The sequence below is a fragment of the Furipterus horrens genome, unplaced genomic scaffold (assembly GCF_987537825.1).
Source record: "Furipterus horrens unplaced genomic scaffold, mFurHor1.1.pri manual_scaffold_10, whole genome shotgun sequence".
Classification (NCBI taxonomy): Eukaryota; Metazoa; Chordata; class Mammalia; order Chiroptera; family Furipteridae; genus Furipterus; species Furipterus horrens.
In genome coordinates this window covers 83440895-83464877 of record NW_028327180.1, presented here as the reverse complement: position 1 = coordinate 83464877, position 23983 = coordinate 83440895, and the positions used below count along the sequence as shown (strand labels likewise).

General features: G+C 44.5%; 1 protein-coding gene across 1 annotated transcript; it reads left to right on the top strand.

Moving 5' to 3' along the window:
* The first annotated feature begins 309 nt into the window (after window positions 1-309).
* Window positions 310-21003, top strand: SLC36A2 (solute carrier family 36 member 2). The gene is made up of 10 exons (XM_090289601.1): window positions 310-473; window positions 3301-3391; window positions 3935-4023; window positions 4563-4658; window positions 8881-8965; window positions 11909-12127; window positions 13504-13602; window positions 15472-15638; window positions 17803-17972; window positions 20593-21003. The coding sequence occupies exons 1-10, from the start codon at window positions 310-312 to the stop codon at window positions 20862-20864; spliced, it is 1452 nt and encodes a 483-aa protein (XP_090145727.1). The 3' UTR covers window positions 20865-21003.
* Window positions 21004-23983: the final 2980 nt, after the last annotated feature.

The window sequence follows — 23983 nt, the reverse complement described above, 5'->3', positions numbered from 1 at the left end:
TATTAAAATGATCAGTATCATAGTCACCATTGCTATTACTATTGCTAGGTGAGGGGTGGATATGAAGTCCCTTCTCAAATCCCTCCCCTCCTCTGCCTCCTCCCAATCAGCTCCTCTTCCACAGCGCCTTAGGCCAGGAGGAGCACCCTCTGGGGGAGGTGGGTGGGGCCTCACTCCATTTTGGCCAGAGCTTGCTAATAAGGGACAAGCCACTGAGTTGGGTTTTGCACCTGACTAGACCGCTTCCTGCTTGCCCCCTTCTAGCAGAGACCTCTTCATTACCCAGACGTCTCACTTGCTGAAGCGGTCATGCCTGGAAAAAAGAGTGCCAGGGGTCCCCAGGGAACTGATGAGCTCCAACTGGACCTCAGGTCACCTCTCCAAAGTGCCGAGAAGCTGCAGAACAAGGACTCCAGTTTCTTGGATGGAAGTGCTTCTGAGTTGCAGGTCTTGGAGAAGACCAAGGGTATAACGTGAGTGCTCTTTCCTGCCGCCCCCATGCCTGCCCTCCAGCCTGGAAGCCTGCATTGGCAAAAACCCTGGGACCAGGGCGGGTGAGTGGGTAAGGTGTCTGAGCCTCAATCCTCCGCCCAGATGGGAATACCAAGGTTGCAAAAGGAGCAGTCATAGGCTCAGTTGGGCTGAGAGCTTAAGGGAGTAGGAGTGGAGAGTGTCAGAAAACCCTTAAAAGATAGTGAACTAACCTCCAACATGTGCAGGTTGGGAAACTGAGGTCCAGTCATCCCAAACCATTCACTGGGGTCATCGGCAAAATGGGGGCTGGAATCCAGTGCTGGCCCTAAAGTCAGTTTTGCTCCTGGCCCATTTTGATAATGTTGGAGAGGGGGACAGAATCCCCAACTTCTCGGAGGAGAACACAAGACCAGCCTCCTTCCTGCAGTGACGCTGGCCTCTCCTTCACTTGAGAATTGCAGTGACAACATAAAAAGCACAGTGTGTGGAAGAGTCCAGTTTCTTCTGCCTCCCTGGGGTGCGTTTGGGGAGTGGGGGGCAGGGAGGAGAAGCTCACTCATGAGGCTTTCAAACCGTGACAAGGAGGGCTCTGCTGAGACGTTAGGCAGGGGAGCCCAGCTACAAGGCTCCATCCTACTCCCTTGGCCTCCAAACAGCGACTCTGGTCCACTTAGGAAAATTGCGTGGGGCGGCCGAGAGCTCCGCTGCTTTAAGAAGAACATTTTGGCACCACTGGTATAGGAGAAAGAACACCTGCATTCCAGTTGTGACCCTGCTCCCTCCCTTCTTTGAGCCTCAGTTTTCCCTGATGCAAAAACATAGATAAAACAGTGGCAGTGTGACTTTAAGGAGGCTGCCTTGGAAGTTAAATCTGAAGGGTTGGGGGCTAGGGGTTGCAAAAGGAGGGAGGAGTAACTATAAGGGGCAGGCAAAGCCCCTTTCCAGTGCTACCCTGCGGGGCAGTTTAGGAGGGGACCCAGTGACCTTCACATCTGTCTTAAAGAAAGGGTCTGTGGGTTCTGTTGTCCCACGGCCAGTTCTGAAGATTGCTAAGAATGCATGACAGCTGAGGGTGAGTGCTCTAGGCCTCTGGCTGAGAGGGAAGTAGTAAAACAGGTCTGGTAAGCATGGTACCTATGGGGTCAGCAGACTTGAGTCCCAGTTCCCACTTACCTGCTTACCAGCTGGAGCAAGTGACAGAACTCCTCTGGGCCTCTTCTCCTCTGTGAGATGACAATGTGCTCCTCCAGGGACGGCTGCACATGTAAATTGCCCATAAAGTCACCAAGTGCCGTGTTCCAGAAGTGTTAGCTCCTGTGAATTTGGATGCAAGTCCAAGGTCACCAAAGGAGTTAGGGCCAAACCCCAGGTTTTCTGCCTCCCAGCTCAGGGCTTTGCACAACTCACCACTCTGTGTTTCTAAGCCAACTGAGTGGCCCAGAGTTAAATTCTGATTTCTTAAGTCCTTTAGTTAGAAATTTCCAAACTGACCCACTGACTTTTTCTTAGTTGCAAAACAAGCACATCATTGGAGGGCCACCGTGCACTGTGCTCCGTCAGCAGTGTTAGCACCCACAGGGAGAGAGGCACGCAGTGACTCAGCCTCTTTCTCCCCCAACTGTTCTCTTTAACCCTTAACAAATTAATGGACAGATCCTGAGGAAGCTAGAGAAGTTAGGGTTTCACAAAGTGTGGGTGTTTGGAGCAGTTATTTCTAAATACCGTTCCTCCAAACATTTACAGAGATTCGGCAGTGTGGATACGTTGCCCAAGATGCCACGGCTAGTCAAGCCTTGGGTTTTAATCCCTGATCTGTCCTTGCTCAGAGACCAGGCTCCCTCCAGAATACTTCTGCTGCTCTTTATAAGAAGTCTCCTCTTCAGAAATCTCTCCTAGGGCGGTTCCAAGGTTTCTAAAGTTGGGGATGTAAATTCAATACTCACCTTGGTTTAACCTGTGCAGGTGCAGAGAGATATAAAATAGGTTGTTTTGTAATTCATCATCAGAGAGGGTACCTCCTTGGAATTTTATCTCTGGAGGTGTAGACCTTGTCCTCTGGTCAACCTTCACATCCGTCTTAGAGAAAGGGTCAGAGTGGTTTTGTGTGTGTTGGGGTGGGAGGAGTCCTGCCCACCCGCAGCTTGATGTCCTGGCCTGAGGGGTGGGGGTCATTCTGGAGCTCAGCCCCCAAATGACCCTGTCCTAATAGACTGCGTCTGGGGACCCAAGTCATCTGGCCTATTTATTCAGAAGCCACAATGATTTCTTTGCTGCCTGCCCTTTCCTCTCTTCTCTGCATTCAGTTCTGTCGGGCTGTTCACTTCCCACTGTCTGAGTCTCAGTTTCCTTAGTTATGAAATGGGGTGTCATTTTACTCGTCTGTCTGGGCCTGTTTCCAGGAAGCAGTCTAGTAGAAATGGGATGAAGAACAGGGACTCCGAAGCAGTCCTGAGTTCAAATCCTGGCACCCCAGTATATCTTTGGACAAGTCATTTAAAAAAACAGCTATCCTCACTTTCTTTATCTACTTCCTTGCCTTGACCAGAGGATTAAATGAGATAATACATGTAAAGAACTTAGCATAAAATCTGTTACGTGGTAAGTGTTACAATGGCATATATTGAGTCTCAGGTGCTAAAATCAGGACAGTTCTGGACAAACCCTGCAGGACACCCGGAGGTGGCAGGAAAGACGATGGGGACTGAGAGATGGCCAGGAACCCACCGATCCACATTAATTCTGGTGTTGGCAGGCTGGGAGGGAATGTCTGTTGGATCTCCTCACCTCTGCATACCCAGATCCTCATGTCCTTTTGCTCTCCTTTAGAGCATTCCAGGCCTTGATTCACCTGGTAAAAGGCAACATGGGCACAGGGATCTTGGGACTACCCCTGGCTGTGAAGAATGCAGGCCTCCTGGTAAGGAGGGCTACTGTGGGCGGGGCCAGTATGACTGCGTTGTGGCAGGGGGGCAGCGGAGAGGCTCTAAGGGCTTATAATGGTTTACAATGAGCAGTCTTTTTGGTCCAGACTTGGAGTCTAGACACCTAGTCTGGGCTTGAGTTCCAGCTCTGCCACAGACTTTGAGTGGCCTTTGCAAGTCATTTGTCCACTCTTTGGTCCTCAGTTTCCTCCCTTGTAGAATACAGGGGTTGGCTATGACTTTGCAATTGTGTTCTATAGAGCACTCCTTGGGGACGCCTCAGAGGCCACTTAAGGTCAGAATTCTGGGTCCCCCACTCCCACCACAACACCCCATTGTCATTGCTTTATGTACTTTTTTGGAGTACTACTTGAGATTGTATTTGGAAAGAATAGCTGTTGCTGCTTAAAAAAAGGGGGGGAGGCTTGCAAACCAGTTTGCTAGAAAGTTCTTTGTGTCCTGAATATCTGCACTACCCCACCGTGTTCACAGGTTCATCCTCTTCTCTCTCCCCCTCTTTTGGTGCTCCCTTTCTCCAGATAGGCCCGCTGAGTTTGCTGGCAATGGGCTTCATCGCCTGCCACTGTATGCACATCCTGGTCAGGTGTGCCCAGCACTTCTGCCACAGGTAAGGAAAGCAGAATCCTCCTGTCAAATCCCTTGGTACTTGGTTCTCACAGATATCCCAGAAACATCCTATGTATAACAAGAGTTGATTTCTTAATCTCCTCCAACAAGATCAAGAAAAAGAGAAAAACATTCGGGCAGGGACGTAAGGTGAGGCTCGGCCACACGACTCATTAGGTGCTCTCAGTCAGGCCCTTGGGCATAACTTCTTGGCTCATCTGTCAGTTGGGCATAAACAACCCATGCCTAACCCTGCCTCTGAGGATGGTCATGAGGATCTGGTGGGATCATGGATATGAAAACCACAGTGCCCGTGCAAAGTGGCTATTATATAGTAACTAACCCACCTGACAGGTAAGGAAAATAATCCACCAAGGACGTACCACCAGGTGTCAAAGTCTGAACTAGAACTTTGTTCACCGCCCCCGTGTTCTTTCCACTCCTGCTGGGTCCTGCCTTGCTGTGTGTCTCCTGACTTTTCAGTATATGATCTTAGGTTAAATTGCTCGTTAGTAACTGTGCGTGCACTTGCTCCTGCAGGCTTAACAAGCCCTTTATGGACTATGGGGATACAGTGATGCACGGAATGGAGGCCAGCCCGAGCGCCTGGCTCCGGAACCACGCCCACTGGGGAAGGTAACTGGTTCTTGCTTTGCCAGAAGTGGGATGAGATACAGGAGGAGGAAATGTGGCCATCAGGCATGCCTTCTTCTCTGGAAAGCTGGCTCATTTAGCGCAGAATGTTGGACTTTCCACATGGAAGGGGTATATTGGCAACCTTCCTGATCCAGCCCCTCCTTGTATACCTCCCAAACAGGGTGTTCATTTCTTTGTTTTGCAGCTTTAATATTATTCACTTTTTTATTAAACCACATTTATCCATCCCTGACTGCTGTGGCTCAGTGGATTGGGCATTGTCCTGCAAACCATAAGGACACCAGTTCGATTCCTGGTCAGGGCACATGCCTGGGTCACAGGCTGGGTCCCTGGTTAGCTGCGTACGAGGGGCAACCAATATTTCTCTTACACATCGATGTTTCTCTCCCTCTCTTTCTCCCCCTCTTCCCCTCTCTCTAAAAATAAATAAATAAAACATTTTAAAAAAATAATTTATCCAGCTGTTACTATGTACCAGGCCCTGGAAATACTGTGAGGATCAAGGCAAACAAGGCTTTGCCCTCCCAGAATGCATAGTCCAGTGGGAGAGACAGACAGTTTAGGACACAGTTACTTAGTCACCACTGGGATAAGTACAACAAAGGAAGGAAGTAGTTGCTACCTAGCAGGTAAGGAAATGTGTGTGGGCTTGGGTGGGCTTCCTAGGCTAGAACAGTGGACATGAGTTCTGAAGGAAGGAGTTTCTTAAGGGTGAGGAATGACCTATGGGAGAGGGGGCAGGAGCCTGGAGGGCTTTCCAGGGAGAAGGAAGAGCAAAGTTTGAAGTTCCTAAAGCAGAAAGGAGTACGTGGCAGTTTCAGGTATAGAAAGACCAGATAGCTTGATGTTAGAGAGTCAGGGAAATGAAGCTGAAGAGGGATCCCGGGACCAATCTAGCTGTATATTTTAAACCCTCTTAAAGGTTTTGTTCTTTTCTTAAAAACATCCAGGAAGCCATTGGTTTTAAGAAAGGAAAGTAATGAAAGGTTTTAATCAGGGAAGTAATCGTATTTGCATTGTTTAAAGATCTGCCTGACTTCTGTAAGGAAAATAGATGGCAAAGGAGCAAGAATAGATTAGTCTGATCCATGAGGATGCTATTGACAATGTCCAGGCAGCTGGCAGTGATGGCTGGGACCAAGTTGACGACAGTGGGGATAAAGAGAAGTGAATTTGGTGATGATTTGGGTCCTGGGGTTGCAGGAAAAGGAAAAAGCCAAGGTTGACTAAGATTTCTGATGACTTCTGTTTTAGACAAGTTGTGTGTGAGGTGGCTGGGAGATATGCAGGTGGCAGTATCAAGTGCGTCATTGTATGTAAAAGTCTGAATGTATCTTCATGTATGAGATACAGAAGTGAAGTCATCAGCCATGAAACCAGGGGGCAGAAGAGGTCTCAGGGAGTGAGTTTAGAGTGAGAAGGAAAGAGAGAGAAGGACTAATATATTAATGACCCTCTGGTGAGCTGAAGTCTTCCTCCAGCAGCATCCACCTTTTAGCTTTCAGGGATGACACAGAACAAGTCAACCCCCTCTGTCCTCAGGTACTCAGGACTAAATCTACTCTTTTGTGTTTGATTTCAGACCAGTCCCCACCCCATATGCCTCCTCTTTTCTGAGCACCATCTAGATTGTCAAAGTGTCTCTTGAATGGTGATACCCCGAACTGCAGTACCTGAGGTGTGCTCTGCCCATGTAAGGTAGCCTACAGAGCATCACGGGTCTGGCACCTCTCTTGGCCCAAAGCCCACTCACATACTGAATGAACAAATTCAGCCAATAAGCAGACTAGGAAGGCAATGGGACGAAAACCAGAATTTCCGCAGCTGTGTCACCCAAGAGGAGGTTTTTGCCTGTTGCAACCCCTCAGATCCTTCTACTCATTGTTGGGCATATAAAGTAGCTTTTTCTGCTCTCCTTTTGGAAACCTTGCTCCACTAATTATCTCCTATAACTTGAACTTGTTTTGAACTACAGGCTCTTCCTCTCAGCATTTAAATGTGTTCATGTATTTCCATCTTTAAAATAATAAAATAAATTAATAAAGCTTCCTGGACCTTACACCATTCTCTAGCCACCATCCTATCTCACACTCAACACCTGGTTATTCAGCAGATACCTGCTGAATATTGCCCTGGCTGGTTTAGCTCAGTGGATTGAGCGTCGGCCTGCGAGCTAAGTGTCGCTGGTTCGATCTTCCAGTCAGGGTACATCAGAGAAGGAAAACTCTGACTCCAAAAAACCTCCGCTGCCTTGCGGCATACCTCTTCAGGGGAAAGGCTAAGGGAGTAAACCCTGACAGAAAATCCGGAGCCGGAGTCCCTAAGGCGGTTTGACGTTGTAGTCAACACCGGCAACTCCTGCGGCGCACCTGAAGCCAAGCTGTATTGACTCCGTCTTTCCCTTGGACCCTTCAGCTGCGAAGAGAGGGGGGGTCTGCTGCATGGGCAACAGCAGACCCTCCATATCACCCTGCCCAGGCTCTGTAGCTTCAGCGTCATCGCAAGATGTCGATTCAACACGGGAGGAGACAGATACGATGTCACTCCCGAGTCGGACTGCACAGCCATTCTCGGCGGTGCAGATGGACTCTTAAGAAGCTACACCATCGTCTCTCGAGACGGACAGCTGCCGACGACGACCTGCTGAATATCTACAATGCGCCAGGCAGTGCTTCAGACAGTGGTTCTGAAATGACGAATAAAATGGGCATTATCAAGACTGGAGCTCACAATCTAGCTTCCAGAAAGGACAGCCCACCCTGTGACTTTACTTCTGAACATGCCATTCATACCTCTTTCATGGGTCACCTGGCTTTTCTGTCCTTATGCATCTACAGAATTTCTTTCCACTAAAGTCCTAAAAGACCTCATTGTTGCAGCTTCTTTGCCCTAGAGGACCTCTAAGCAGCATTGGGTCCAATTGACTATTCTTCAAACCTTCTCTTTTCTCTTGATGTCTGTTAAACTCCTTTTCCTCCTAGTTTCCTGCTCATCTCTCTGGTCTTTCCTTGGCATTTGTTGCAGGTTCTTTGTTTCTCTCCTTCCTTTAAATGTTGGTGATCTCTAGGGGTTGGGATGCTGCTTTCTCTTCTTCTCACTCTGCACATCCTTCATTGCTGATTTGCTTTCTCAAGGCTTTATCCCTTACTGACAAATCACCAGTTCCAGACCTTAATATGTAGTTTTTGCCTGAATGTCTCCTGCAGGAACCTCAGGCTCAACAATTCAGAAACTGAATGTGTAATTTCTTCCCTTTCCGCCGGAAACCTGTTCTTCCTTCTGAGCATCCCAGTTTGTTTTGTTGTCCAAGCTAAAACCCTGTCAATCACCTTAGATTATTCCCTTTCCCTTTCCCCCACTTATAGGTAGTCAACCGGGTTCTGTAAGCCCTAGCCTCCTAGTATCTCTTAAAAGGCTTTAATTCTCTCATCCTGGTGGTCACGGTCCTTGTGCAGGCTGCTGCCATCTTTCACCTCCATTATTGTAAGAATCTCCTAGTCAGTCTTTCCATCCTTAGTCTCGCATCCTCAGTGTCTTCCCCACATGGCAGCTGGAGAAAGCTGCCTGATCCCTCTGCTGAAATGCTCTTTCTTCACTTCTTTCTCTCCATTTCCCCCTCCTCTTTCTTCTTTTACCTCTCTCTTTCTCCCCATTCCCAAGAGCCTGTCATTCAGGTATTGGTTTTTCTCAGAAAGCTATCTGCTCTATAATTTGGGTAAAAATACCCTTTTTACCATGGCCTTTACTGCCATATCATTTTTGGTCCATCTTGCCCTCTAGTGTATAAACCACTAGAGGAAGGGACCATGAGTTATTTGTCTGTGTATTTTCAATGCCTATGTAGAAAAAAAATTTAATGTTAACAATAGCTAGTAAAAACATTGTGCCTACTGTCCTACATCAATTAGTTTCAGTAACAAGAAATGCATCAAAGCCAGGTTTGGGGAAAGGTTCCTGACCATGAAGAATTTTACCACTTGCTGAGCTGAGGATGTGAGGGTGGTTGAGAAACATATTTATAAAGAAACTATTGTTATCTCGCTTATTATTATTGGCCCATTGTTGATTGTGGTGGCATGACTGAGGGTGCTGGTACAGGGTCACCAACCTCTGGGGACAGAAGTGGAAATGACAAGCCAACCTTTTTATTTTTTTATAACAAGTGTTCTTTCTCTCTCTCTCTCTCTCTCCTCTCCTCTAGGCATATGGTGACCTTGTTCCTTATAGTCACCCAGATGGGCTTCTGCTGTGTGTACATTGTGTTTCTGGCCGATAATTTAAAACAGGTAGAGTCTTCTAGAGAAGGTGGGAGGAAAAGGACTTGGAAAAGGAGTGTCCTTTACTAGCTGTTCAACAAATGGCTTCTTCTTTTGGGGGTCCTGGTGTCTTCATCAATAAAAAGAAGAAAGTCAAACTAGATGCTATAAAAAAACACCCAGACTTTCCCCAGATCACTTATGTGCCGATTTCTGTAAGTGGTCACTTTTTCCACAATACGCTTTGCCCAGTGTCTTGGACTTGCCCTCAAGGTAGGTCTCTAAATTAGACTGGAAGGAATCTTGGATTTTGCAATCTTGCTTTGGAGCTTACTCATCCTAAACTCTTCTGAAACTGATATGGGTCTTTTGGGGTAATACCTAATCTTCTTGGGGCCATCTTTATCTACCTTTACTTGTTGCATCTTTATAGTTTTATAGTTGTTGTTCCCAGAAAGTTCTTTTAAACTAACCCAGAAGTTACCTTGTAGAAATTTGAACAAACTGATGTGAGAAATAACAGAAGCCATCCTTAATCAATCAATAAACTTAAAAAAGAAAACTATTCTTTGGGGGTCTTCTTCTGTTCATGATAATACCAGAAATTGAGAAGTGTAAAAAAATTAGAAAGCGGGAAGAACATAGTAAGCATTCAGAGTTAGTTTCTATTATGTATCAGGTACAGCGCTTATATGCTTTTCCCCATTTAATTCTCCCCATGACCTTATCAGAACAGGTACTGACAAGAAAATTGGTGCTATAAACTCTATAATGTATAAAAGGTCACGGAGTGACAGTTAAAAATGCAGGCCTTTTGATATCAGAGCTCAAGTTCTTTAACACTATGCTATATTGCTTCTCAAAACAAAGCAAAATTAGTCTTAATGCAACCACTCATGGTTAGTGTTTTAACATAGTATTAACTGGTTAGTTTTTAATGTAATTTTTAATAGTTTACTAACATTTTGTTACACAAATTGACCATGACTTAGCCTTCTGTTGTTGGATATTTTCTTTGTTTCCTTTTATTTTTCTACTATAATCTGTATAAGTCTTAGTACCCTCCTTTATTTCCTTAGTATATATTTCTTAAAGTAAAATTACTGGGGCAAAGAGCTGGATTGTTTTGAAAGCTTTTAAAACACGTTGCCAGACTGCTGCTTAGAAATCAATCTGGTATCAGCAGGACTTTATTTATCATCTGTCTCGAGACAAAGCAAGCCATTGTCTTCAGGAGTTTGCAGACTCAGTGGACTGTGTTCTAAAAGATATAAAAAGTTAAATATCAATATGATAATTTGGTGCCAAGTCAGGACACCATGAACGACACCCTGAGGTGCTTCATTGTAAATGAAGGGGTAGAAATCTGTGGGTGCAGGAAAGACCACTGGAGCAAGGAAAGGCTCTTTTGGGATGCGCACCTGAGCAGGGTGTGGAAGAGCAATGGTGGCGGCCATGGTGGGAGAAAGGAGGAGTGAGCACCTGGAGCAGGAATGAAGGGGACTTGCTCAGGAGAGATACAGTTGGTTGTAAAAGAGCCTTTAAGGTTGTATGGAGCCCATTTATATTTTCTACTGTAGTGGGGAATCAGAAAAAAAAAAAAACTTAATGATTTATTTAAGTGTTCATGATATGTTGTTAAATGAAAAGCACATTTCAAAATAAGAGTTCATGCTATGATTGTAGTCTTGTAAAATAAATGGGATTCATATCATACACATCATTGTGATGTTGTATAGAAAATGTATAGATGCATATATATTCCAAGGCATTACCATGGCTACCTGTGGGTACTGAGATGATCATCGCTTTCCATTTTCTTCTTGCCTAATTTAATTGTTCTGCAGTGAATTGTAATGCTTGTGCAATAAGATGTTGCAATTAAGTTACGCTGGTTCTAACTGAGGGTGGTACCATCCCTCCCCTACCCCTGACTTTGGCAGCGGGTGTTTAATATTTTGCATAGGATGGTGTTCCTTGTCTGTCTCAATGATGGGAGGATGCTAATAGATTTTATTGGGTGGGGTCCAGGGATGCTAAATCTCCTGCAGTGAATGGTCCGGTCCTCTCAAGAATGAGTTCTGTCACTCAAAATGCCAGTATGGGTTTATTTAAGACAGTTAAGTGACACAGTTTTGGGTTGTGTTTTTTTGTTTGTTTGTTTCTGTTTGTTTTAAGCAAAAGAAACAGATTCTGGAGAAATTAAGTAGAAAATGAGTTTAGTGGAAGAATATTAACTAACTTCCAAAATGACAGAGAAAAGCTAAAAGACTGGCTCTCAGAAAAGAACAGGAACCAGGGCAGTCAGGGAGATATGGATAGAACCGACAGTGTCCTCAGGGATCCCTTGTAAAAATTAAGTTATATCCTCCCTATTCTGTCCCTGTGTCGTTCTGCTAGTTGTTTAGATTCAGATTGCAGGAAGAGATTGTTAATGCCCTGGCTTGAGCTGAAGGCCAGTCCTTCAGTTCTGCCACATGATTGTGACCTCCAAGGTTGTATTTGGGTGAGAGAGAATTCACCAAAAATAAATCAAAACCAGGAGGAATAGATGTTGGGTTGTCAAAAGCCATCAAATAGCCACTCTGAATCCAGTTATTTATTTTTTATTAAAATCATTTGTGCTAGCCCTGGCCGGTGTGGCTCATTTGGTTAGGCATTGTTCTGCACACATAAAGGTCACCATTTGGAGTGTGTGCAAGAGGCAACCGATCAATGTTTCTCTCTCACATCAGCGTTTCTCTCCCTCTTTTTCTCCCTCCCTTCCCCTCTCTCTAGAATCAATAAAAGGAAAAAAAAAGTTTAAATAAAATTATTTGTGTTGCCTCTTTTGAGGAAGCATGGTACAGAAATTTACAAGAAGAAGTCCTAAATTCATCCCAGCCCTTTGGGAGGGAGTCTGATTGTGGGCCAGGCACACATGGCCGGAAGATTTACCGACTCTTCCACTTGCTTTTCCCACCCTTTCCTCAGGTGGTGGAAGCCATTAATGGCACCACCAACAACTGCCACGACAATGAGACGGTGATTCCAACACCCACCATGGACTCTCGACTCTACATGCTCTCTTTCCTGCCCATCCTGATGCTGCTGGTCCTCATTCGGAACCTCAGGGTCATGTCTGTCCTCTCCATGTTGGCCAACATCAGCATGCTGCTCAGCCTGATCATCATCACCCAGTACATTGCCCAGGTTAGTGCACACCTCACACCTGACTCCTGCAGGGGCAGAGCCTTTTATCAACAACAGACTGATACCTGGCGCCAGCACTGAGCCTAGGGAAGTGTTTACATCATTCTTCAGCCTCGTACCCATCTCATTGTGACCTTTCTTCCACAAAAATGTCTCTGAAATCTCATTCTTCTGGATATCTCCTCTTTCATGTTGTTTTTCCAATAATTGTTTTATGTCAAATTCTGGCTTTAAAAAAATGCTTTGCAAGGAAAACATCTTAATTGGTAAACTACAGATCATTCCTGTAATAGTTGGATGGCTGCAAAAGGCAGATAAGAAGCGGCATCTTCTTATCAAATTTCATCTGTATAGTCTTACATACTCTAGGCTACAACTCCAGGCACTCAAAATTACCTGCAGGGCACTCAGAAGAAAAAAATAAAGCCCTCACATTCTATCACAGTGATATAAGTAGTCTTAAAAGACCAAAAACCAATCTATCACAACATAAATTATGATGTCTTTGAAGTTGAGTTATGGATATTAATTTTCCCTCAATTTCCTACTTTTTTATCCTTTCCAATTTTTATTTTATATGATGGACAAGACTATACAGAAACTTACACCCCAGAAGCCCCTTGTCATATGTTACCTTTCAGATATTTTTCTCTTTCAGAAGTCACAAGGGAAAAAAAGTTATTGTCATGGAATTCAGTAATAATAACCAGTTGGTCAAATATTTTAGGATAACTATAGGTAAGTCTTATATTCCTAAGGCAATATTGATAAGTTCCACAAAATTAAATTTTATCATGAGGTAACTTTCCTGATTCATATTTGGACAACTCCAGAGGTTGCCCAATTAGGGGAATGGTTCTGTAATGATTTCACATTCTAGGCCACAGGGTACATAGCCTATTTATTTCGTACACTTTCTTTCTCTTCAATTTGTAGCTCATTGAAGAAGAAGAGGAGACTTTCATATTTAACTAATTCCTTTGGGCTTCCTGGAATATCACTGTAACTATAGTTAGTAATTTCCAACTCCCATAACCACTGGACATTCAAAGTGTTCTTGGGTACTGTAGGTTGGCACTAACCCATGGTACGCAAAATTTTCTTTTGTTGGATTCTGATAAACCAGACTCTCTCTGTGAGATACTGATTCATTAACACTTTGACAAAACCTTGATTTTTTTTATCCCCCTCTGGCTGTTTGTTCTGGAGCAGTGTTAAAATCAAATTGTTATTGCCTACTTCCTTTTGAAGTTTCTTAAGTTTCTTAACATTTAATAAAAATAATAATAATTCAGGTCTATTTTCAGAATACTCTGTTAAAGGAGCCCAAACAGGCTTTGAGGGTTAATGTCTTACCCCATTTCTCTTTTCTATAGGATATTCCAGACCCCAGCCAGTTGCCACTGATAACAAGTTGGAAGACCTACTCTCTCTTCTTTGGAACAGCTGTTTTTTCATTTGAAAGCATCGGCTTGGTAAAGTTTGAGTCAGGGTAAAATGTCCCTGGTGCTGTGGGTGGCCTTCTGAGCAGGCACTGGGAGCTCTGGGTTTCTGTGCACACGAAAAAAAGTAAACTCTGGCCTCACTAGGGTCAGCTGTCATCAGCAGGAGAAAAGTAGGTCACAGCAGAGAGACAGTCAGGAGACAGAGTTCTAATCCTGTCCCAGTACATCTATTAAACATTTATCTTCACATCAACATATGTTTCCTAATCTTTTAATATCAAGACAAAAGGAAGTATATAATTTAAATGACAGGATTTGATGGAACATAAAGCAGTTTTAAACTAGAAAGTACCGTATACTTACAATGGATTATTATATAGTCTCTATACAATAAGGAAGGATAGTGCTGTATATGTAATTTTTAAGTTTACTTTTAAATTTATATTTCATTTTTGGGGGGGGGGTACATTTCTGTGAGTTTTAAGAAATGCAGAATCATAGATGTACCACAATCAGGACATAGGACAATTCCCTCACCACAAAAACCCCCTCATGCTACCCACTTTGGAGTCAACTCCCCCCACCACCATTAACCTTGGCAACCACCTTCTGTTCATTGTCTCTAGTGTCTTATCTTTTCCAGAATACGCAGGGAGTCATACAGTATGTAACCTTTTGAGACAGGCTTCTTCCACTTCGCTGCATTTAAGATCTTCTGTGTTGTTGCGTCAGTAGCTCATTGCTTTCTATCTCTTGAGCATTCACTATAGAAGCAATGCTACAATTTGTTTATCACTTCACCTGCAGAAGGATATTAAGGTTGTTTCTAGGTTTTGACGATTATGAATAATGCTGCCATAAGCATTTGTGTACAGGCTTTTGTGTGAATGTAAGTTTTTATTTCTCTAGGAGTCAGTTTGCTAGGTCATAGAAAGAATACAACTGAGTCTTGCTTTGTAAGCCAATCCGACCATTCTTGTTTTTTAATTGATGTGGTTAGACTATTTCCAGTTCACGTAATCATTATGGTTAGTAGGTTTGTGTTTTGTTTTCTGTTTTACCCTTCTTCTTGCTTCTCCTCTGTTTTCCCTTTTCTGTCTTCTTTTGGATTACTTGAAAACTTCTTGGTATTCCACTTTAACTTGCCTATTCAATTTTTGACCAGTATATCTCTTTCTCTAATATTTACAATGGTTGCTCTGGGGATTCTAATATACACGTATAACTTTGCATAGTTTACTCAGCGTTAATATTTTATCATTTCCAGTAAACTATAAAAATCTTATAGTCATATAGGTTCCTTTGTTTCCTCCCTTTATGTTGTATTGCCCATATTTTTATATCTAAGTACATGAAAACACCATTAGACAATCATACGTATTCCTTATAACAAACTTACTACGAAAAAAAAGTCTATTATATCTACCCAGATAATTATGATTTCTGTTGCTCTTTGTTCTTGAATTCACAAGTTTTCCTCTTCTATCATTTTCCTTCAGCATGAAGAACTTTCATTAGCATTTCTTTTATTTTTAAAATTTTTTATTAAATTTATACCTTATATAAGTGGAATCATACAGTATCTGTCCTTTTGTGTTTGGCTCATTTTATTTAGTATGTTATGACATGTGTCAGAATTTTCTTCCTTTTTAGGGCTGAGTAATATTCCATTGTGTATATATACCACATTTTCTTTATCCATTCATCCATCAACAGACACTTGGGTTGCTTGCACCTTTGACTATTGTGAATCATGCTGCTGTGAACATGTGTGTTCAAATATCTGTTCAAGTGCCTGCTTCCAATTCTTTGGGGTATACATCTAGAAGTGGCATGCCTTTTTTTATATTCACATCCCTCTTTCTCCTCCCATCTTCTCGCACCATGATATTTCTATAGGTTCTGCCCCTGGAAAACAAGATGAAGGATACCCGCCATTTCCCAGCTATCCTGTCTTTGGGAATGTCCATCATCACTGCCCTGTACATTGTCATCAGTGTCCTGGGCTACCTGCAGTTTCAAAACGACATCAAGGCCAGCATAACCCTTAACCTGCCCAACTGCTGGTAACTTTATGGGCTCTCAGGTGGTGGTGACTCAGGGTCAGATGGGAACATTTAGGTCACTTCCTCCTCCCTTCCACAGACGGCAAACGGAGGTCTAGAGGGCCTCCCTAGGGAGAAACAGAGCTATTGCTGGAGCCCTGGGTTCTGGCTTCTCTCTTCAGGGAGCTCCTCCTTCAACCATAGCCTCTCATGTTGAGTGAGGCCTTGTTAGCTCAGTATGAAGGAAGACATGATTTAAGGAGAAAGGGAAGAAATGAGAGTCCTTGGTCACCTAAGGAGAGAAGGGAAGGGTCTGAGGAGGGCAAGAGGCAGAGAGAGGTGTCAGTGGGTGGCAACGCTTCCAATTATACTTGCAAGGGCTGTGTTACCAAGTCTTGCTTGCCACAGCCAATGGTGCATATCCCATGTCAGAGTAGCAAGGATGAAAAAGCAGTAAAACAAGAACCATTTTGGGAAGACCACTGCAAAAATGTTTTGTTCAAATGCAGCCAGTTCATGCAACAGATTTCAACAGGCCCATATTTAAATAGACACATGAACCCATATTGCATTGTGAGATTTTTTTCCTCCTACTGAGGCACACGATTAATTAAGTGATGCCTGCTTTTTCAAGGGTTACATGGAGATTTAATTTGCCTTAAATGGGGTGCCTTTCCCGAGTTGATAAATGTCATTCATCAAGCATTTGCTGCATGCCAATTATAGGCACATGCCAGTCTAGACACATGGAGGTATGAAGTGTGCTGATGTGAGTAGACTATGAACTTGAGCTTCACTACCTTCCCTGACTCATAATCCAGTGGGAATGTGGGAGGGACAGATAGTATATATAAACAATTATAACATAGAATAGAAACAGAAGCCCTCCAGAGGAACAAAGAGGACTTGGGGACTATATATTTTTTTTTTTTTTTATTTTACTTTAGAGAGAGGGGAATGGAGGAAGAAAGAGAGGGAAGGAAACATCAATGTGAGAGAGGAACATCAGCTGATTGCCTTCTGCCTTCTGCAACAGCCCCAATGGGGCAGAGCACAGAGCCTGCAACCCAGGCATGTGCCCTGACCAGGAATCAAACTGGCAACCTTTTGGTTTACAGAACAATGTCCAACCCACTGAGCCACAGTAGCAAGGGAAGTTCTTGGGGACCTTCAAGGAAAGAAACTACATTGGAACAGGACACAGAGAATGTTGTTGTCTAGCAAGACAACTCTGGCACTCTTGGGTCCAGGTCCCAGTTGCACTGCCTCCCAGTTTGAGGTCATGGATGATTTACTTAACTTCTCTGACCCTCGGTTTCCTCATCTATAAGGCAGAATTGTCATGAGGATTGAGTTGGGCATGTCTAAAAGGATCTGGCATGTAGTACTTGCTCAAACGATGGGAATTTCAAGAAATCCATGAGGTTTGGACAGATGGAAATAGAGTAAGTGGTATTCCAGGTATCAGGACTAGTGTGAGCAAAGAACACAGAAGTGTGGAAGTTAGCCTTTTAAGGAATGGCCTAAACACAGACTCAGACATACACATAAAATGCACAAGTTTATCAAACATGGGAGATGCATCTACCATATTAATGAATTAAAGAAAATATATCACATATACATAGGTCAAAAAATGCTTTGATAAAATTCAAAACACACACATAACACACACATACACACCTGCCGTCACACACTGTCTGCCTGTAGTTTAAGGCCTGCAAGTAACCCTGCCCTTCCTTTTACCATCCCCAACCCTCACACAACTGTTCTATTTGTAGACTGCCTCTTCCCCCAAGGATTTTGGATTCTGCAGTTCTGGCAACCTACTTAGAAGCATTTGTCATGGGCCAAGAGCTGTGGGGGGATCCAGAGACGTTTTAAGGACTGACAGAGGTCGCAGGGATCAGAGGCTTTTATACCCAGGTTTTTTTATCTTCACCACTTAAAACTTGTCTCTCCCTGAGCAAGGTATCCAGACTGAGCCCCTTTCCTAAAATCTAAAATTTAGCATCAAGTGACAGTGGTTTATGAGGTGTTATCTACCCCTATGCTTAACATGACCTTCTCAACTGTAAGGAAGCTGCAGCCAGAAGGATTGTCCTAAGGTGGGAGGTTAGTGCTCAAGGAGGCTGGGGGGTCAGGGGCCAGTGGCCAGAGAAAGCCTCGCTGTTTTGTCCTACAGGCTGTACCAGCTGGTCAAGCTCCTCTACATCACTGGCATCCTGTGCAGCTACGCCCTGCAGTTCTACGTCCCTGCAGAAATCATCATCCCCTCTGTCATCTCCCAGGTGTCCAAGCGCTGGGCACTGCCTCTGGACCTGTCCATCCGCTTCACCATGGTCTGCCTGACCTGTGAGTAGAAGGTGGAGAGAAATGTTGCTCTTTGTCGGAGCTACCAGAAATCAGCCAGATGATAAAGGAGAGTCGCACTGACCAGTGCTGACTGAGCACTAACGGTATTTCAGGAATTGGAAAAGGCTTTGCAAGTAGTAATTCATTTAATCTCAGGGACAACCTAATTCTTACATCTACCTAATTAGACAGATTTACTGCTGTACAGCCCAAGGAAGGGACGTAGCTTATCACACAACAATCACATCAGAACTGATATTTATTAAACACCTCCTGTGTGCTAGCCACTCTGCTAAGCTCCTTTTTAGTCCATATTTCATTGGCTTTTATTGAGTCCTGCAGGAACTCTTATGAGGTAGAACTTTGATAAACCCTACTTTATAAATGAGAACGCTAAAGCAGGGGATGATAAGTATTTTGTCAAGATGTGCCAGAGGTGGGATTTGAACCCAAGTCATCTAAGTCCGGAGCCAGCACCCTTCCCCTCCAGGACAGAGGTTGAAAATGACAGTCAGTGAGTCTCTTCTGGCAGCAGAGATGTGTTGTTTGACCCTCACAATGTATAAATGTACAAATCTGGGCTAACATTAAAAATGTGGGAGATCTCACGTACAAATCCAAATTTCTAATTTTGTGGGGGGTGTGGGGGATGATTTGGCAACTCTAGGGTCACATTCCCCATTGTCAGAAGTCAACCAGACTTGCTCCCCTGGATGGGCCCTGCTTACCTGTTGGCTTCAGGTGGCCCCGCTCACTCCCTCTCAGCCCTCCCCGTGCACCGGGCCCCAGGATCCCAGGTGCCTCATTTCTGCGAGTATCTTAGCAAGGACAAAGGAGATGACAGAGATTCCTGCATGGAGTGTGACAGGGCCAGCCGTCCCTCAGGCTCCTTTGAATTGTGATTCTAAGAACCTCTCTTGCTTCTTGCTGTGCTAGACCAGGCCATGTAATCCTCTGGACACGATTCTCTTGCTTCGAAGTGATCTGTTCCCAATTTACCCTCACGAGGCTAGGACACTACCATTCAGAACCTTAGAGACTCCAGACAGATAAAGGAATTTGTCCCAAATAGGAAGCTAAGGATTCCTGAAGCCTAAAACTAGGACTTCTGCATGCATTGGCCCAATCAGTACATTAGAGTAAATAACTTTTCTGAGTGCTTTACATCGATGAACTTGTTAAAACTCGAACATTGTTTGAAATATGATCCATAAGACCCGAAAGGAAAGCTATCACTTATCCCCACTGTGTAGATGAGGAAGCAAAATGAGAAAGGAGCAGGGACCTACCATAGCCACCCAAGAAGCAGCCAGCGTCCTGCCTTCCAGACCCGTTCTCAGAGTCACGTTAGCTCTATGAAGGCAGGCTTTTTTCCCATTGTTGTCCATTTCATACACTGATATATCCTAAATAGCTGGAATAGTTCCCAGCCGTGTTATTTAGTATAGCTGAATCATTGAATATGCAAGAATTCAAAACTGCACCTTCGTGGCTTAAAAATTATTTTAAGCTAAAAACATGTGCACAAACGGCAGCCACAGGGGTGGGGGAAAGAACCAATTTTATCTAAAGTTCCTTTGCTGAATGAAGCAGGCCGCTCCTGAAAAGCAGAGCCGCCATACATGCCCTCTCTGGAAGGTTTCCAGCCAGAAAGGAGACTAATCATCATTACACACTGAGTAACTCCTTAAAAGAAACTTTATTTGAAACTGTCGTCCCTTCCGTTTTTCTCACAAAGAAGCTCTGCCCTTTCCCTTTCACCTTATGAAATGGAATGGGGATATGGACTCCTACCTTTGGCTATTCCAGGAGCCAATTCTCCTGAAGGCTCCCTAGCCCTGAATAAACTTTGTCTTTTCTCCTGTTAAACTATCTATTGTCAGTTAAATTTTCAGGCCCCCATCGCGGGACCTAAGTGGGTGGTTTTTCCTCCCAACAATATGAATCTATATATTTGAAAAATGATTGGAAGGAGACACACCAAATTTTTAATGTGTACCCTCTAGTGTCCCTGGCTGGTTTGGCTCAGTGGATTGAGCGTCGGCCTGCGAGCTAAGTGTCGCTGGTTCGATCTTCCAGTCAGGGCACATCAGAGAAGGAAAACTCTGACTCCAAAAAACCTCCGCTGCCTTGCGGCATACCTCTTCAGGGGAAAGGCTAAGGGAGTAAACCCTGACAGAAAATCCGGAGCCGGAGTCCCTAAGGCGGTTTGACGTTGTAGTCAACACCGGCAACTCCTGCGGCGCACCTGAAGCCAAGCTGTATTGACTCCGTCTTTCCCTTGGACCCATCAGCTGCGAAGAGAGGGGAGGTCTGCTGCATGGGCAACAGCAGACCCTCCATATCACCCTGCCCAGGCTCTGTAGCTTCAGCTTCACTGGAGAGGACACTCCAGCGTCATCGCAAGATGTCGATTCAACACGGGAGGAGACAGATACCGTGTCACTCCCGAGTCGGACTGCACAACCATTCTCGGCGGTGCAGATAGACTCTCAAGAAGCTACACCATCGTCTCTCGAGACGGACGGCTGCCGACGACGACGACCCTCTAGTGAATGCAATTGGGGGTATCACGGGCTGAGGGTGGGATGACCTGTCTATCCTGTATCATCTCCCACAGGCATCTTGGCCATCCTCATCCCCCGCCTGGACCTGGTCCTCTCCCTGGTGGGCTCCGTGAGCAGCAGTGCCCTGGCGCTCATCATCCCGCCCCTCCTGGAGATCACCACCTACTACTCGGAGGGCATGAGCCCCCTCACCATCGCCAAGGATGCCCTGATCAGCATCCTGGGCTTCGTGGGCTTTGTGGTGGGGACCTACGAGGCCCTGGACGAGCTGACCCAGCTGGGACACCCTGTCACCTTTTCCAACTCTACCACTTTTATTCAGTGATAACGGCACAGCTTCTCGCTCACCGGTACCTGACTTTTAATTATATGGAACTCTTTTATATAAGCAAAGACTCACCAGCTACAAGGTCTAGATGGTAATTTTAAAAAATATTTTTTTTGTTTATTCCTTTTCTTTCCATCTCCAGCTGTCTGCTACGTTGAGAACTGTCCCATAGAAGGCTCTCAATTACATCCAACTCTTCGGCAATTCACATGGTAAATTTCACACCTTGAGTGGAGCTATGCAAGAAGCAGCCACCCGGGGGCACCCAAGTGGCAGCAACTGGCAGAAGGATGTGTGGCCTTCTAAGGCCGACCCTAATTAGATAGACAAAGGGTTCCAGCATAGTGTGCACAGTTCCGGCATCAAGATGGGTAGGGCCAAGAGGTCCATGGTGAGCTGCAACTCTCAGAGAAAAGCCATCATATTTGTCAAGGGCAATAAACTTTCTAAACCTCTGGGTAAAGTTTTGGCCCAGTTCAAAGATCCCCACAATAGATAGGAGCACAGAAGTAGATGTGCTAGTGGCAGGGGGTAAGAGGGTGAACAGTGACATTATTTGGCATTATTTTCCTCTTAAGTCTTTCAACATCTTGATTACCTACTGTGCGCTAAACATAGTTCAAGGCTCTTGTAGGAGATTTCAAAAATGGCCACAAATTCCTTTTGATAATGTGACTTTTCAGCTCTTCCCATCAAGAGGGGAAATCTACCCTTTGAATCTGGTCTTAGCCTTGGATGTGCTTTAGCCGATGAGACATTAGTAAATGTGATGCGAGCAGCAGTTTGATGATGGCTTGTGCATCAGGACTTTCATCTCTTGCTGTGCTGTGGAGCCAAGACCACTAGGTGAAGAACCCTGGGCCAGCCTACTGGAGGATGGGAGGCCAAGTGAAGCAGAAACCAATTATCCCAGTTGAGCCCCACCCCCCAAGTCTGCCAGTTGCCAACTTCTAGACACACGAGTGAAGCTGTTCTTAGACTACATCCAGCCCCCGTGAAGCTGACCCAGACCATAAGAATTGACCAGGTGATCCATAGAACTGTGAGAAATAATAAATGTTTGTGATTTTAAGCCATAAGGTGTGGGAGTTTTTATGCAGCAGAAGTTAATTAATACAGCACTCTAAAGGACATACACCAAGTGAAAAAGGAATCCCTGCCCTCAAGAAGCTGGTCCACTGTCCACTGGCAGAGAATGGCAGGTAAGCAACTAATCATACGTCCTTGTACAGGCAGGGGACAATGACTGCTCTGGAGTACTAACAATGACTTTCCACAGGTGGTGCCATTGAGAACTTGGGTCTCCCAGCATGGAATCTGGCCCTCCTTCTACTCAGTCCTGCTGCCTTGACATTCCAGTGCCCTCTCTCATGACCTTGGCTGTCAGCCAGAGGCCAGTCAACCTGAGATACCACTTCAACCTTCCTGGTGGTATTTGTTCCTTCCCCCTCCCCTAAAATTACTAAAGTTGGGACAATGCCCTTAAATAAGAGTAAATTGTATACTCAGATCTGTAGTCCCAGGGAAGAGAGATTCTCATCATATTCTCTGTGGTTTGGGGGAGTGACTCATGCTTCTTTCAGCCTTGGCTTCAAGAGGACATTTTAAAAAGGCCTTTTCTGCTTATTTTGAACCATGAACCTCCCTATGCAGTCTAGGGTAGATTGAGGGCATGGTGGAGCAGTATGAGTCTGCCCCAGATCCCAAATCCTGGACTGCTCCTTTTCTGTTACTTTCTACCTGCTGGATTTCCAGAGGGTACTTCCAGAGCACAAGCCCTGCTCAGGTAGGGGACAGACTGGCCAGCCACACCCAGATCCCATGGTCTGCAGAGCACCTGCCAGGAGATGGGACAGTCAGCCTGTGCAGTGGTCCACGCCCACCTGGCCAGATGGTGGCTTATCACTGCCACCCTGCACTTCTCTGTTTCATCGGTAGACCCAAAGGACGTCCACTGATTGGTCAGAGCCTTGGCAAAGCCATCTTCCAGTCTCTGAACTTGTCTCTCTCACCCTGCTCCACTATCATACCATTCATCTTTGCTAGGTTTAACATGGTCTTCTCTGTTATTAAAAAATGGTCACATTCATTCTTCAAGGACAAAACCCTACTGTGCAAAATCACCAGGTTAATGTTATTATTTAGACCAACTTGGATAAAGTAAAATCTTGGAAAGCAAAAATAAACTTAGCAATACTGATGTAACCAATAAAAGCAAGCTGGGGGGACTCATTAGTAATTGCTAACGACACTAAAGACTACCAACTGTTAGAACTATGTTTAAGTGTTGAGGATATTAACATTTTTACTTGTCTGGTGCTGGCTTTTACACACATACTTCCCACCCCCCTCTATTTAACTTAGTGATTCTTTAACTTTTGGAGCTTGCTGTTGAGTCAAGAATCATAGAAAATCCTTCCTTTGTTCATTGAACACTTACTGTTTTTCGTAGGATTATCTCATTGATTCCTTACATTTTTGTGAAGTATGTATTGTCATCATCCCCATTTTCAGACAAGGAAACAAGTTCAGAGATAGTAAGTAACATGCTGACCATCAAACATGTAATGAAAGATGGGTCCAGGACTCAAACATGTGTGCTCCTCGCTGCGTTGCAGAGCCCAAGAGAAACCTTTGAATGGTAGTGATCAAAGTGAAAAAAAATAGGAAAATTGTGTCCAATGGATAACACATGTGTAAACATTAGAAACCAAATAACCTCTCTTTATAAATAAGGGGTCAGCCGTAAAATGAAGGCGGTGGTCTGGAAACTGTGTGATGAATCAGGAGCAAAGCAGGATTTCCTTGCCACCTTACGATATTGCCTGATATTGTTTAAATTCTTCACAGACACAAACAGGAGCAAGTTTTCCCTGCTTTTTATACATAGGTGTCTAGATTCTGATACCCAAATCTAACAAAGCACACCCGAAAACCATAACCAAGTATAAAAATGCAAGGACCTTAAACAAAAATAATAGCAAATAAGATCTGGCAGCATATTAAGGCTTTTTTAAAAATCCTCATCTAAGGATATGTTCATTGATTTTAGAGAGAGAGAGAGGGAGAGAGAAACATTGACCAGTTGCCTTCCATACACACCCTAACTGGGGATC